Consider the following 16,518-nt stretch of genomic DNA (forward strand, 5'->3'; position numbering starts at 1 on the left):
TTCGTGTCAATAAAATACGTTAAAAAAGTGCAATCAGTAATTTTTCAAAGGGATCTCCAAATAGGTGAGATTAATTTTCACTCAAAAGTTTACTTTGTCAGTGCAGTTACATATAAGTTTAAAAGTCTACAAGTTTAACGTGGTTGGACTGATAATTAAACACTGTCTTTTACAGAGAAAGGAATCAGTAGACCGAAGAACAACGATACCATGACTATGATATAAACTCATTAGGTTGGTAATTCTGAGCAAAGTATGGGTCAACTTCAATTTTTCTCATATTACCGTTGAATGTTCGGTTGGTAAGAAGTTACTAGAAAATGCAAGACTTTTTTTCCGGAAGGCAAGTATTCGGAGGTTAGGTTAGTTTAGTCAGTTATTTCATGTTTCTGGCAAAAAGATTTGTTTTTTAAATACTGCTAAATGTTAAAATATCAAAGACAAGAGACTTAAAAGACAATTAATAAACTGATCTGTATTTAACAAAGGGAACAAAGACAATATTTACAATATTTTAAATAAAGAATAAAACATATGTTGTAGGTATCAACTAATTATTCAGAAAGACCATGACAGGCAATAAATCATTACAACCTAATCTAACCAAACCAAACCTAACCTAACCTAACTGATTTGTAGCGGCTGATATTGAATAACAACGTGGAACGGCCTTTGACCTTCAAATAGTCACCTGCTCCGAATACTTGCTTTCCGGCAAAAATTCTTGCATTTTTCAGTAAATACTAACCAAAAGAACAATCAACGGTAATATGAGAAAATTTGAAGTTGACCCATACTTGGCTCAGAATTACCATTAGGGTGATTTTCGTTAATAAACGCTAAGATTCACTATAAGATTTCGGGATAAACCCCTACGTTTAACAATTGAAAACTCAATTGGTTGGAAAATAAAGAAAGTAATATTTTCTCGTTACTAGAAAATAGCTAGAAAATACTAAAAAGAAATTTTGTACTGAGTAAGGTTAGTAAAGTAAAGTTGAACTTAGCTTCCTAATAGGCTACACAATCTCACAATAATTTCAAATACATAAAATATAATCGATCGCAAAAAGACTAGCCATGACTTGGTTTTCATATAGGGGTTTCATGGTAACACTTTTAAAGGTTCAATAATTTAGGATTTTTTAGGTTCCACAGAGAATTGCCCAGTCCGTATGAGTGGAACCCACAAATACAACATTTCTTTGACGTCAATGATTGTGATTAATCAATGTACAGTATTTGTTTAAGGATCACTGGCCACACGCGTCGCCCGGATCGGGTTTGACGTTTGACAACACACCCTAACAGCTGGTTTTGAACCCTTCACCCTCCCGATTAGAGGCCATTATTCTTACTTAAGAGGGGTCCTGGGGTTTTCCGTTACTGTTACAATCGCGCATGACATTTATCTGATTATCATTGCAAACCACTCAAAGGGATGGTCCATTTCACTAAACTACTCCATGTAATGATGATCAAAAAGGTTTTGCCATTGTGTTAGTGACAAAGAATGCATAATGTTCTGAATTCTAATGGATTAAGACTTTCCCTCACATGATTGAATTTTTGGAGAAGTATGAGTGTGGGATTGATAAGTTTCTAATTACTTATCGATTATTTACTTCGTATATTTTAAAGGAATGAATTTAATTCACTTTTAAAGGCCTCATAATGGATATGGCAAAGTAGACCTCCATTCAATTGTAAGCCCTAAAACGTGTTTCAATGTGATTCATGTTGGCAATTTTTGACTGCACCGATGTCCATAAAATATTTATCTTTTATTTTAAGGTGGATTTTACTGTTTTGCATTCTCTTTAGTTTCCATCAGAAAAGCAGTGCCGCACAGTCAGAGTTTTGTATTTGGTTGAAATAGTTGTTTAGTTGGTTAAGTAATAAGAAACAAATAGCTCATACGAATAAAACACAGATTTCTTTTGCATGTACAAATGATAAACAAAGAAACCCTAGTACTTAAGCTGGATTGAAACATCTTAAAATTGTCATCAAGAGACCAGAAACGTGATAGACAATGGACTATGTTTTATTTTTTTTATTTTTGATGTTAGCCTCCGGATTACGTTGAATATATAAATTGGTTTAAATACCTGCTTCTAGTAATCCAATAGTCGCAATTTCTGTCACGCAACTAGTTTCGACTTCATACAGAAGTCATCCTCAGGCGTCCAGTTGGATGTCAAAATAATCACTTCATCAGAAGGTCGTCGATTCACACATGGTACATTCACACGCAAACACGCACACGAACACGAACATAGTCACATAAAAAAGGTACATTTACAACGATAATAATACTAATTAATGGTAACTTGAGGATGATGCGTCACGACCGGGTGAATGTAGACTATGTTTGGTTTAAATTTTGACATTTAAAAACTTTGTTGAATCGGGTATTTCAAGTTATCTGAGATTTTGTTAATATAAGAAAGTAATAGTGTTAAAACACTTAAGATATGGTACTTTAACTTGTCTTTAAATTAGCAGCTTTCATGCTTCATTTTCACATTTTGTATGATTTTTTAATGTAATAATGTAAGGTACTTTCATGAAAATGTTTTACACCCCCACCCCCTGCTTGAAGCTGAGATAACTCTTGAGCAATTACATCAAATTGTAATTGATTTATTTATTTTTAAGATGTAAAATTTTATGTGACACTCTAAACTGGAATATTTATTATGCGACTTCGGTTCACTGCTTGACTCTTGGAGTCTCCCGCGGTGACTTTTCGATGTCGAGGTCCGTGATTTGACCTTAGACATTGTAGAGGTGTCAAGGCACATGCACATGGTTGATTGATAGCTTATAAGGACGGAAGGCCTTTCTATGAAGACCGATGTAGTTTTTCAGTAGAATAAAGAATGATAATTCAATATAAACTGTATTTAGATATTTAAAAGCCTTTTGCCAAATAGAATCTAATTTCCAAGAAACATAAAAGGTAAAACCTGATATTTAATTTCAAGTTAAACTAACTATCGAAACCGGTGAAATTTTATTTCACAATATTATATTGATTGCACACAAGATTTGTTGTACACTGGCAATGTATAAGTATTATTAAATCCACGTAGACATAAATAATAGGATAAGTAGATTTTATTAGCTATGCAAAAGATTATATTTATTTTGCAGTTTTCCATTGTATTAAATTGAAAGCAGTAAAGTAAACTTTTAAGAATAAAGCTTAAACTTCACTCACTCTACAACTTTTTACCAAGCATTTAACCTCTAGTTCTCTAGTATCTTTTATTTTAATGGGCAATATATATTTTATTTTGTTATTTATTTTAGCATTACTTTATTTTATATAATTTCATAAATACAAATATTTATATACATGTTTTACAAAAAAATACTGCAGAAAATGCTAGCCCAAGATGTTCGAGAATAACAAACTAAAAATGTGCCTTGATGAACTTTTAGTCAAATTTAAACTACTGGGCGATCTCTAGTTTTATGCGTAGATAAAAAAATCTTTTGTTAGCTTTGTCCCAGAGAAAATTTTAACTAATTTATTTAATAAGACAAAAAGAGATAGTTTGAATAATTCTAAAAATAATTTACTTTTAACTCCAATAGCCAAAAGGAGGGCCTGGTTAGTAGTTAGCTCATACTTAAGTATACAATTCCCTCTTGTCCTTTAACGGATCATTTTACTAGCATATACCTTGCCTAATCTGCCGATAAGTGCGTAGAAAAGCAATTAGGTTTAAGTTCAAAGCGAAACTGTTAACATTTTGTTGACTGTGTCTACATTCCTAAACAGTTTTGCCGTTTGTAGAAACAGCTGTTTTCTCTGTTCTGCCTCTGCCAATCAATACTGTGTATGGTGTGCTGAAAACTTACCTCCCAAATAATGCTAATAATGCCCGTGCCGTTGAATAAACAAAACATTAACATTTCCATTTTAGTTAAGTTTCAAGAACGTTTGCTCTTTGGTGTAAATATTGAAATGGGTGAGTTTTGTGTAAAATAATTGGTTGACAAGTCGCTAGATGATGCAATACAACTTTTTTTGGATAAAGGAATTTCGAACAATATATATTAAGTTTTCACGCAATTATTGAACCTGATATTTACGGGATTCATATTAATTTATCACTGTGCTGTAATGTCTCTACATTTAAAATAATGAATTCGTTATTAACCCACAATTTTGTAGAACGATACAAATAGGCTAAAAGAATTTAGGACGTGATTTGTTTTATTTTATGTAATTTTTTTGGGAGTTCACAGTATTAATTTGTCCATTAAACCTTCAAGTGACGATTCAAAGAAAAACATAATATCTATAAGACATTTGTATTATATGATGTACAGAAAATCTGTAATACACCTAAGCAGATTTTGCACCCTAATTGTACAGTTACTAAATAAACATTATCAGCATTCTGACATGTACATTCTCCTATTAGCTCGCAAACAACCCTTATAAGTCATAAGTCATAAGTCATAAGTTCTTTATTCCAGAATTACAAAATTACATTGCATTGAAATAGTCAAGTTTATAATGAAATATACAAAAGATAAAATATAAAAAAACTCTACTAACTAAAACAATGTGACCTTCTAGTAATCTAACAAGACAGAAATCACTGACTACATGACAGTGGAAATATAAAAAAAAACAACCTTAAAAAAAACAATACTTTCTGATACTATGTGTAAGGGGTAGAAAGTGAAAAAATAAGAAAGTCAATAGGTTGTTTGATATATTTTGACACAACTCCAGAAAATGCGTGTAGACATGATATCTGGCATGTAACCTATTTATGCGCTGTCCGTTGAGAGCTCCCACATTTGCATAATATTCTTAAAGTTATTTTCAATCCACTCTCATCCCCCTCAAAACTCCCCCCTCTCTTTGCTAATGAAGAGAAGGGTTCGCTAATCTATCAAATTACAAACAGCCCCATATTTGTTGCATCATATTTTTCACGGTTTAAATTAAATGGGCGAAGTTTTTTCATAAATAGTTTGTAAAGGAATAAAAACTTACATAGCATGCATTTATATCCTGCTTGATTAAAAATATTATACATCCATATGAAAGTAAATAATGAAATAGTTAGTGTATTCCTTCAAAACAAATTAATACAAAATAATACATTTTCTTGGAACTACGTTGCCACATTATCCAGTACTCAACAGTCTGTATTTGGCTATAGAAGTGTACTTATGTGCCAGTAGGCAGTGCCGTTATGTCATGTGACTCCGTTATGCCTATTGCCTATATGTCAGATGTGCTTTGAATTATAACTAGGGACGCGGCTGCGCATTAAAATGGGACACCGCCGTGACGATTGGTTCAATCTTTATAACTTACTGCATTTTGAGGATGAATTATAAATAACAAATAGTCCTCGATGTATATTTGTGGCTTGCTTTAGTTTAGAAACAATAACTATAACACCAATTTCTGTAAAAATTATGGTCCAAAGTTACTGCAAATTTTGTGCTTTCCCGATAAAAGAGTAGTTACTCCCACCCCTTGCCCATAAGGTTTGTTAAAAGCGGAGAAAGTATGTGTCAGATTGCTGATACAGTTTATTGTTTCAAGGCTTATATTGTGTAAATGGCACTGACTGTAAAAAATAATATCAGCAAATCAACAATTTAAATCAACACAAGAAGAAGATTCAAACTGCGAGGACAGTACTATCATTGACTATGCACAGAATAGACTTCCCATGTGATATAAAAGTTTGAAGCCAAGATAATAGACGAAGTTCAGGACCATCTCACCTGAGTTTACTAGTTTATTGAGTTGAATATTAATTCAAACCAATTCAGTATCTTAGCAAACAGCTGATTGATTTATCACTTAACCCAGAATATTGTCATTAGTTGGTGACTATCCCACAGATTGCACCACGTTTTTTGGCTTCAAATTTTTACATTACATGGTAAGTCTATTCTGTGTATAATCAACGGTACTATTCATTGGTATTGAACCTGTACAAAGAGGCCTTCTCGGACGGTTTATAGACTCCAGCCATTGTCAACTTCCGGAGTGACTAAGACCAGACTGAGTGATAAGAGATAACGATATTTGTTTCCTAATTTGATTGTCACATTGATAAATCGACACCAGTTCAAATCGACCACGTGTTTATCTAATTGTCAAACTGGCTCTGTTATTGTTTGGCAGGTTTCTTTGTCTTCTTCTCGAATGGTGGATCACATCCATGGGATATTATTATGTACAGAAAAAGAAAATACTGTCACAAACAGTTATACAATTCATAAAGGGGTGTCACAAACTTCAGGGGCTAATACTACTAATCAATCTGAACAAATAAGTTCGTATAAACATAGGTTGAAAAGATTTCGTTTAGCTACTAGCAACCATTTTGTATTTTTTTCAAAACAATTTATATCTAAAAAATCATTATATTTGAGTAATTTAAGTTTTTAAATGGCCGCAATTTTGTGAATTTAAAATAAAATTACATAATTATTTTTTGTATTGCCTCTTGACACGGAAAATGTGTTTTTCTCACTTATAAACTTCGTCCATAAGTGCAGGATTTTCCTAAATCAAAGCTGTTCCTCATAAAATAGCCTCAAACGTTAGAGTAAACACTTCGTAGAAACGGATCAGTACAAAACAACTGTAGACTTCTTGGACACCTGTATCAGAGGTAACATTTGAAACTTAAGACAGTCTAGCACTAGAAGTCCAGATTTAACTCAATGTGATTTTTTCTACAGCTTTTTAATGGGGATTTCAATAAAAATAAATATCTTTAAGATACCTTTTATGGTTCTCTTATTGCTTACATTAAAACCGCACCATTCATTTAGGCAAATCCTATATTTGAATGTGTCAAGGGGATGGGGATGTAGATTTTATATTTGGTTGTTGTTAATTTTTGCTGTAAGTTGGATTATAATTTGATTACTATACACAAAGACAACGTTATAGTAGCATACCTCAGTATCAGCTGTTCATTTATAAAAACAACTCAAGATGGAAGCCCTTTCGGGACCTATTTATAAAGGTATGGATTATAAACAAAAAAAAATATTTAGTTAGCTAAAGAGTGGTGAGTCATGACGAAAAATACAGTTAATGGATCTTTCAGTTATTCTTGAGTTCCATATAAAAGAGTATTATTAGTTTTACTGATTAAATTACTATTTGTAAAAATAGACTGTCTTTTCCTACAGTCACCTGACAAAGTAGCCTTCCTTGCACTTATTATGGCACAGAAAGTTGCTAATTGCTGCATCTTCTTACTTTTACCACACACTTTTTTACTTTTGCCACACAGTTTTTTTTGACGTAAACCAGTATTCCAACCAAACACAAAACAGCGAGCTTTTATTAGGCACGTAATACGTGTACGCTTGAAAATAAATTGGCAACCCTTAAAGATATTATGAATACGATCAGCTGGTGCAGCGTTTCCCTTTTCGTTCAATGTTTGGATTTAACCTAATCTAAAAACGTGTTGTACAGTGTTTGAATGGCTATATTTATATGCTTTATAGTAACCGTAGGCAAATTATAACGGGTAACGCGAGTGCAAACTGCCTTTGCTGCACTCGAGAAACCTTCCACACTAGAGAAATGTTTACGCACGAGCCCGTAAACATTTCTCTCGTGTGCAGCAAAGTGCCACCTCGCCCACTAGTTACACAAATAACTATAGAATAATTTTATAATTTTATAATAGTATTTCTGAAAACGGAACGATGGAACATCTTCATCGCAATACCGATATATTTGGCAAACCTAAGTTGATATTTTACTTGAAACTTGTCGATAGCACATAAATAATCAGAAATATCTATTAACAAATGAGATCGCACTACCAGTTCCGTGTGATCTCACACGACTCTTGTGATAAGCAGTTTAAGACATTTATTGCCTGATAAGACTCAAGGTAAACTTAAAATCTCGGCTGTTTGCTACTTACAATAGCGCTCTGGCGTCAGGCGTTTGATACCAAATTTAAAATCTTTGTTGCGAAAACTAAAAAAAAACCGCAGTAAATAATCGTACATAATCTTAATTTTTAGTTACAAAAAAGTTGAACTTATTTAATAACTACCACCAAACAAGAAAATATCCCCATTGCAGAAAAGCTACAGAATGAGCAGATTTTAATTTGCCTTATTGTATTTTCCCCAATTTCCTACAAATATGTCTGATTCATTCCCTATTAATTTAACACTAGATGAAATATAGGTACGTATTCAATTTAATCATCTTTGACTTCAAGCCTATATTTCAAAATATATTCTTGAATCTATGCATATGTAGGGCAAACAAACTCTCTGGGACGCTTTTGTATGTTTGGTCCTTAGAGCAAAACAATTGTTCATGGGTCTAAAATGCCTAGTTTTCTGTCTGTATGTGATTTTCACAAATGTACCGATAACTTTTGAACCAATTGAGCGATTGACTTCAAACTTAGTAAATAAGTAGTTACTGGTAGGACCAATCTTTGTTTAGGTTGCTAAGCTCTACCAATTTCAAATGGCAACCATTTAAATGAGTGGTTATCTTAAAAACTATAGGAATGTAAACTGTCATGAAAGAGTTCATTTTCTGCCAGATAGTCTTATGACTAACCCAACGATACCTTAATTGTAAAAATCAGTTCGAAAACCACTTGGATATTACATTTTCGTGAGACCATGCATGGCCCAGACCGCTACCAAGTACCTCTCGTCTTTGGCGACACGAAGTAAATTCAAATGAAAATAGATTATTTCCCAAAAATATCCATACATATAAACGTAATCTTCTTCAGGAAATGTACTCACCACATAGAAATATCGTGTGCTAGGAGGAAGAAGTTATATTTTTATAAATAACGATACTAAAAAAGATAATCTCAGAACTAAAAAATCTAGGTTATGTCATAAATTTTAAAATAAGGGCTGTAAATCTGTAAACCTAATGTTTAATACTCTATATCGGCAGCTATAATGTTGCATACTGATGGGTTTCATTTAGTGTTTGCTAATAATGTTTCATTTAACACAACATAATTTATTAATCCGCAATTTCGATTAATTTATCATTCAACTATACTGAAAATAGAAGTCGTAGCTGGATTCAAATGGTGATAGCTCAAAAGTTAATGTTTTGAAATTCAATTGATGTTACCGACATTCAAGCACTTGATTGCACGCAATATAAAACTACCATAAAGATAATTCTTGATTGCTTTCTTCACTCTTTAATGGTTTTCATACGTTTAGTTTATTAGTTGAAAATATTAATTAAAAATAATCATTTACAGTACAAAAATGTCTTGGAAATGTATATACAGTGTGTTACAAATATTGTCTGGACATTTCTTGTGGACTTGTTCCTTGAGCTAAGAAAAACATAAAATGCTATAGAGTATGGGTTAGCCGTTTCGATATGGCACTCATTTAAATCCTTATAAAAAGCTAAATTTCGTGAAAAGCGTAAATATTAAGAAAACTGTTTTAGGATTAAATAGATAGAGAATTTAAAATCCAAATCAAATGAGACCTTGTTTGTTAAAATCGGATGACAATAACAAACAACCGAATAATCAGTTTATTTCTACCTTCGGTTATGCAATTTAATAGGACTACCATGATACTGCTCTGTAAAATAGCGATAATAAACCTAACTTAAGAGCAGTTATGGTAGTCCTATTAAATTGTAAAACCGAATGTAGAAATAAACTGATAGCTCGGTTGTTTGTTATTGTCATCCGATGTTAAAAAACAAGGTCTCATTTGATTTGGATTTACATTCTCTAAAACAATTTCCTTAATATTTACGTTTTTCATTAAATTTGGCATTAAAGATTTTAAATGGCCGCCGGCCGTCTTGAAACGGCTTAACTTATTGGAACGATTTTTTTATCTCTTTTTACCTTGTAAACTACACATTAATAATAATTTTGAACCTTCTATATTTAAACATTTACAAGATATAAAATAATTCTTAAAAATTACATACAGGCCGACAAACAGAAATCAAGGCATTCTAGACCCATGCTTATATATCAATTTATGTTTGTCTTAGCCCAAAGAACAAGTCCACAAAATATAGACAATTTGGAAACACCCTGTATATAAATAAAAAGTAAAATCGTTTGCTTCTTGCGAAACGTAAGAAACATTAAAAATAAAAATAAGGTTGTGACTAACATTAATCGTAGTATTTATGCGTTTAAAAAAATATTTATGCGAGATATTTAAATCTAAACAGGATGCTTTTGACAATAAATAAACGGTAGCTTCATTTCTGAATTCGGCTATCCTCTTCACTTTTTATGGATAACATTATATGCTTAATAATGGAATATATCAAACACAATAGTGACCATACAATATTTAAATACATTTATTTTAATAATAACTAACTATGTCGTTTTGGTGGTTCCCAGTCCAAATACATTTTGCAGCCCTTATATAAGAATAAAACAATTTTTTGTCCTTTGTGTGAAGAACTTTCTAACAAAAACACCCGCTAAAAGCTGTGCAATCAGGATCATTAATAGATAGAAATAATGGGGGTATTGGGTGTTCAAAAATGTATTGCTGACATTATAGTTGTCCTTTATTTTTGTGATTAAATCGACCAATTAGGCCTACTTAGAAATAAACTTTAAAGTAATGAACAGTAAATTTTATGTGTTATAGAAGTTGTTTAACATGAGATGAGTTCCACGTCGTGAAAGTTATAATTTTTTGCAAATTTTAAATCGTGGTGAACATCAAAGACAATATCCACATACAAGACTGAATATTTATTTATTGTAGGCCCTTTACCTTTTAAGAATAGCTACAGAACGTTCTTCAAAGCTTTTATCCTCTCAATGGACAAAACCAATTCCAAGTTGTGCTGTATTTTCAATACATGTTTTCAAATTTGGGAAATAACTGCAGGAGTTTTAGGCAAAAAAATTTCATCCTGGTAAAACAAATAATAAACTCAACTTATTTCAACATATAACTCAACTAAATCACAGGTATATACTATTTCATGTCTAATTGGTAATCATTTATTAAATAACTTCTTAATCGGCATCGTATGTGTTATTAAATTACTTGAAAGCACAAAAAATACGTCAAGCAACACTTGTAATAATATATTTACACTCATACTTTTACTCACAAGACGGTAAATACGTATAAAATATGGTAAATGGTGATCGATTTCGATCGGACACTCCAATCATCATCAGACCTACTAGTAATAGGCGACTGTATTTACTTTTATATGTATTTACTGTCTTGTGAGTAAACAGTATAAGTGTAAATATATTATTACAAGTGTTATTTGAATATTTTTTTGTGCTTTCAAATAAATTATTGTAAGGTTTTTAGTGGAGAATATTTCCCAATTCAGAGATACTTTTCCTCGTGAAACCTCACCTTTCTAATTTTGTAGATCAGTGTTAATCTACAGCCTAAGGTAAGGCTTTAAACCTCCAGTCCACGGCATCACATGGCTAAACACCATTTTGTGATCCTGCAATCTAACTTCTAGACCATCCACGCCCCTTTTGTCTGATGATTCACCTTCATCTATATCATTGCGGATACAAAGATGTCTGAAACAGTTTACATTTACAACAAGCCAAGCCCATATGTGTTGTCAGATAAGATATAGTGATTGCCTAAATGAGGACATTGTATATGATAATACCTAAAAATTACCGTAAAGTTACCTAACCCATCACACATTAAAATTGTTGTTTCTCTCTAAATTATCGGTCTTTCTGTTTGTCCACATTTTTTTTAAAACATATCAAACACTTCATTAAAGGGATTCATTACTCTTAAAAATGTTCAGTGATTTTTTTAAAATCCATCTTGAGATAATTTTAGTTTTTAGCGAATTTCCCATATAGGGAATAAGCTATTACCGTAGTACTCATGGTAAGACCTGGACCCGGGACCGATTTAATTTTTCATTTTGAGGTCCCTAGAGGCCAAAAACACCATCCGTTCAAATTCATATATATATATATGTGTGTCCGTTAGCGCGATAACTCGAGCAAAAATGATCCGATTTTGATGAAATTTGGTACAAACGTGTAAACCTACGTTTATTCGACCGTGGGAACGGGGGTTTATGAGGGGTTTCATGGGGTAAAAATGGGGTTTTCCCATTTTTGACCCTAAAAACAAAAAAATTTCAATTTCTTCTTAAACCGTTTTGTAGAGCTTAAAAAAAGAAATAATTTAGTATATTGAAGCGTTGTTGTATGCCTAACGGTCACGGAGAAAATTCAAAAATTGTATAATTTAAAATTCCCATATTATTCTTATGGAGAAAATGGAAATTGTTGTTGTTTACTTGTTTATGGATATATATTGATAAAATCTGGCAAATTTATTTATTTCATCCAATACTATTGACGTATGGTCAAAAAAGACTTTTTAACCTCCCCGTAGCAGCAAACCTAAGCACTCGTTAAATCTAATGTTATTTAAATAGGGAATAAATATGTCTTATTTATGGAAATACTTTTGTAAAAATGTAATCAGACAAGTTTAAATTCACTTAGTCTGCAGGTTTGCTGCGGCGGGGGTATATTTTATTGTAACAATAAAGTAGTATTTGATTTGGATCTATTTTACTCTAAAATCACCCCAAATTACATGTTTGATAATTAGTTTATAATGATCCAAAATATTATTCTGCTCATATTTTCCAGACGAAAATGTGTTTTTAGTGTCTGATTGATTTTACAGCTACCTTTTTGTGTAATCTAAAATTTGCTGACCATTGTACATAAGGTGGGGACAAAATTATGCCTTCATTCCAAAGTGATATCTGTGTGTGTGTACAAAGCTGCAGACTACACCGGTGTGGTCCGATTTTGATGAAATTGGGTATGTAGGTATCTCAAATAGGCTATCCATGGTGTATATCCATGAAATTTTTCATTTTTATTAAATTTTAATCTCTAATGGTGATTTCCTTACTAAATAACGGAAAAATCTGATTAAAAACAGCCCAAACGTATTTGATTAAAATTTAACATGTTATGGTCCTTTAAACTCAAAACAAAATGGTACAAACCACTTTGCTGTAAAAATTGCGCCTTAAAAGTTACAATTTTGTGATTTTCCCATAACATATCATAGTTACTCCCACCGCTTACCAATGATTGGTTGTTGACAAGCTAATAGGAGAAAGTATGATTTGTATCACATTGCTGATACCGCTTATTTTGGAGATGCCATTGTTTTATGCTTCCAGGTGCGGTGTTGGTAAACATGACTCTTCCAAGTAGCGTGTCCTCTCTGCAAATACATGCCGAGAACTTGACGCTGAATGAGAGTTCGTTAGTTATTATGAAGCAACATTTTGCATACCCCAGATGGGATCCCCAGAAGATCAGTGGATGGAGTGTCAACCAGACCTATCTCAATGTGTCTTTCTCTCCACCTGCTGCCAATGGAGTCTACTCTCTCTACGTTGAATACACAGGCTACTACCAGAGCTCCATGGCAGGCTTTGCCAAAGTCGGTTACCTCTTCAAAAATGAACAAAAGTATGTTGATTCAGTATTTATTAGTGTTTTTATCTTTTTATGAGGGTTGAAGCAGTTATTGTGAGACAAATTTGTATTAGATATGATATAAAATCTCTTATAATTCAAGAGTGCTTGATTTCTTTAAGTTGATAAAGTTTTAACATTTTCATCTGAGGAAATTTGGAGGAAGGTTGGAGGGCTGGGATTTTATCCAACCTTCCTTATTTAAAGAATCTGTCAGGGACTGCATATAAATAAATAAGTATAGTATAAATAGTTAGATCCTTATGTATACTTACTCTTCCAGCTGGAGAACTAATCATCACATACCATCTCATAATTTGAATCTCTGGTAGTGAAGAATATACTACAGCTGTAGGATATTAGATGTTAATTAGATTCCATAGTGAGATGTTGTTTTGTAACAATAAAGTAGTATTTGATTTGGATCTATTTTACTCTAAAATCACCCCAAATTACATGTTTGAGCACCTATCATAAGATCTTACCCTCCTTGGTGGGGAGGTGGTTAAATGGTTAACTAACCAATTTATTCAAATTTTTTTTATAATTTTGCAACAAGTTTCAAGAATAAAGTTTAAGAAGATTTTTTTTAATAGGATGAAGTATTTTTTATAGTTTGCTGGATCCTGAGTTTTGCTCCTCTTTTACTCCAGGTACCTAGCAGTAACTGCCTTAGATCCTACCAATGCTCGGAAGGTGTTCCCGTGCTTCGACGAGCCGGGGTACAAGACACAATTTTCTCTGGAGATCATAGTAAGCCGACCACACATTGCTATCAGCAATGTACGACCGTCTTCAGTACACAATCATACGTAAGTTTTAAACACATTTTTGAAAACAATCGTGGAATATTCCCAGCTATATTTCAAATACACTTTGCAATCCCAATAATTATTATATATTTTTTATCATTATTTTACAACAGTTTAACTGATGAATTTTTATTTGAAACTGATAGTGGTACATATTCACTATTTTTATTTGGTTGTATCATCAAATAATTTATTAGATTGTGTTGTGGATTAAAGCAGCATGTTTACCTAAATATCTCATTATATAAGGATCTTGAATAGTTTAAATTAAAATATTGTAAAGCTGTACATTTTAAACCTAGTTCCTGATTTGGTTCTGTGGAAATACCTAAGTATGGACAGAAAATTGTACATGGCCTATTCTTAAAAGGTTCCACAGATAAAATGTACAGTATAATAATTTCCATTTCGACCATAAAACATTCTTCTTATAATTATTGTCACTAAGGCAATTTAATTTGCTCTTGGTGTAGATCGAATGCAAAGAGTCATATTCACTCTCATATTCACTCCCATATTTACTCCTTTTTCCGGTAGTTGTAAAAAAAATATCACAAGTCTCTTATGGACTGTTCAATTATAAACCTCTTAAGGAGAGTTTTAATTTATAAAATGTATTCATTTGTTATAGGGACAGGATCTTAATACTACCCCCGTTATTTATTTTTCTCAACCTCTTTTTTCAAAGAACCTGGAATGTATCAAGTCATTATTCAAGTTAAGGGTATTTTACCCAGCTGTAACATTATTGATGTCATGCAAAAATTCTCATTATAATGTAAAACATCTGAGCGCTACCAAGTGGGTTGATAAAATGGTTGGTAAATATAAATAAAGAAGTAAATTATTGTTGGTGACTATGTATATATAAAAAAATAACTGGTTTAAGTGGTTAACAGTCAAACATATAGGCTACGTAAATATAACAAATCATTAGGTCTCAATTATTTTGACAATTAGGTGACTTATTTTCAAGTTTCAACTCTCCAACAGTATTCTTCACATCATGCTGGGTCAGACTGAGTTCATTTTAGTTATAAGCCAACAATTAGCTTAATACAATATAACTTACTATATCACTTACCAGGAACTTTTAAAATTAAACAAAAAATAATTGTAACAGTTTGTTTAAATGCTGTTTAAATACAGACACACTTAAGTGGTACTCTCTGATAAAACTTTTACAATTAGTTATCACTTCATATGACACTTGTGAAAGCTCTTCAATTAACAGGTATTGAGGACTAGTGCCTCAAGTACTGTTTAAGTAGTCTAAGTAGTAAATAGCAATCAGATATATTTTACAACAGTTTTCATACAAAGTGGCTTTTTGTCACTTGAATTAGTTGGGAAAAATAACAGATTTTTCAATGTTTTACTTTGCCCACTATACTTTTCCTCACGCTGGATGAGACTTAACAAAAGAAAATTTTGGCTTAGTTTATTTTAATTGAATAGTAATTAAGAGGAAATAAGTGGTATTATGTTTAAATAATTTTTATATACAACTTTTTCTCTCGTTTGCAAAAGTACCACTTAGGGCACTAGTTCCTAAAGTACCGGTAACTATTTTCGAGATCCCACAAAACCATTTAAGCTTAATGTTAAAGACGGGTTAGGCAAGGGATGGATACACGCTTAATAAATGGATAAACTCAACATAATTTTCCCGAGAAAACCCTTTTTTAATGCGTCTGCGAAGATATGCCATCAAAAATTTCACTGCAATTGGGTGGAATGTTTACGGTTTTGCTGCAATCATTGGAGACACTGATGATGTGTCTGTGACCAGAAGATGTTCATGATTTCACCGTGGCCAAAGAAGATATGTTCTTGTTTCCTCGAAGACTGGAGAAAACTGTCTTAATCTCACATTAGATTCGTATAAACGTGTTAAAAACATAATAATAATTTCTGACCTTTAGTTTGAAATTGGAGGATTTTTGGAAGCAGGGTTCGGAATAGCGGAACTCTACCAGATTACTTTTGAGGGGTCATGTAATCACAGAAACCAACCAAACTTTTTAAATTAATCTAGACGTTAAAATACCATCAATCCATCTATGTGATCATACGTCACCGATGAACGGCGACCGGTTTCAACCCAGCAATGGGGCCATCTTCAGGCGATGAAAAAACATAAATTCACCCCGAAGAGGTCA

At 32.4% G+C, this 16,518-nt stretch overlaps 1 protein-coding gene across 1 annotated transcript in view; it reads left to right on the top strand.

The window, feature by feature from the left end:
• Positions 1 to 16,518, top strand: part of LOC128998678 (membrane alanyl aminopeptidase-like) — a 38,215-nt gene that overhangs the window by 3,395 nt on the left and 18,302 nt on the right. The window contains exons 2-3 of the mRNA XM_054424911.1: positions 13,244 to 13,538; positions 14,198 to 14,356. Coding sequence (XP_054280886.1) covers positions 13,244 to 13,538; positions 14,198 to 14,356 — 454 coding nt within the window. The remainder of the gene's footprint in view (positions 1 to 13,243; positions 13,539 to 14,197; positions 14,357 to 16,518) is intronic.

The sequence above is a fragment of the Macrosteles quadrilineatus genome, unplaced genomic scaffold, assembly GCF_028750875.1.
Source record: "Macrosteles quadrilineatus isolate MER2022 unplaced genomic scaffold, UCM_ALF_1.0 Scaffold_7__1_contigs__length_78375512, whole genome shotgun sequence".
Lineage (NCBI taxonomy): Eukaryota > Metazoa > Arthropoda > Insecta > Hemiptera > Cicadellidae > Macrosteles > Macrosteles quadrilineatus.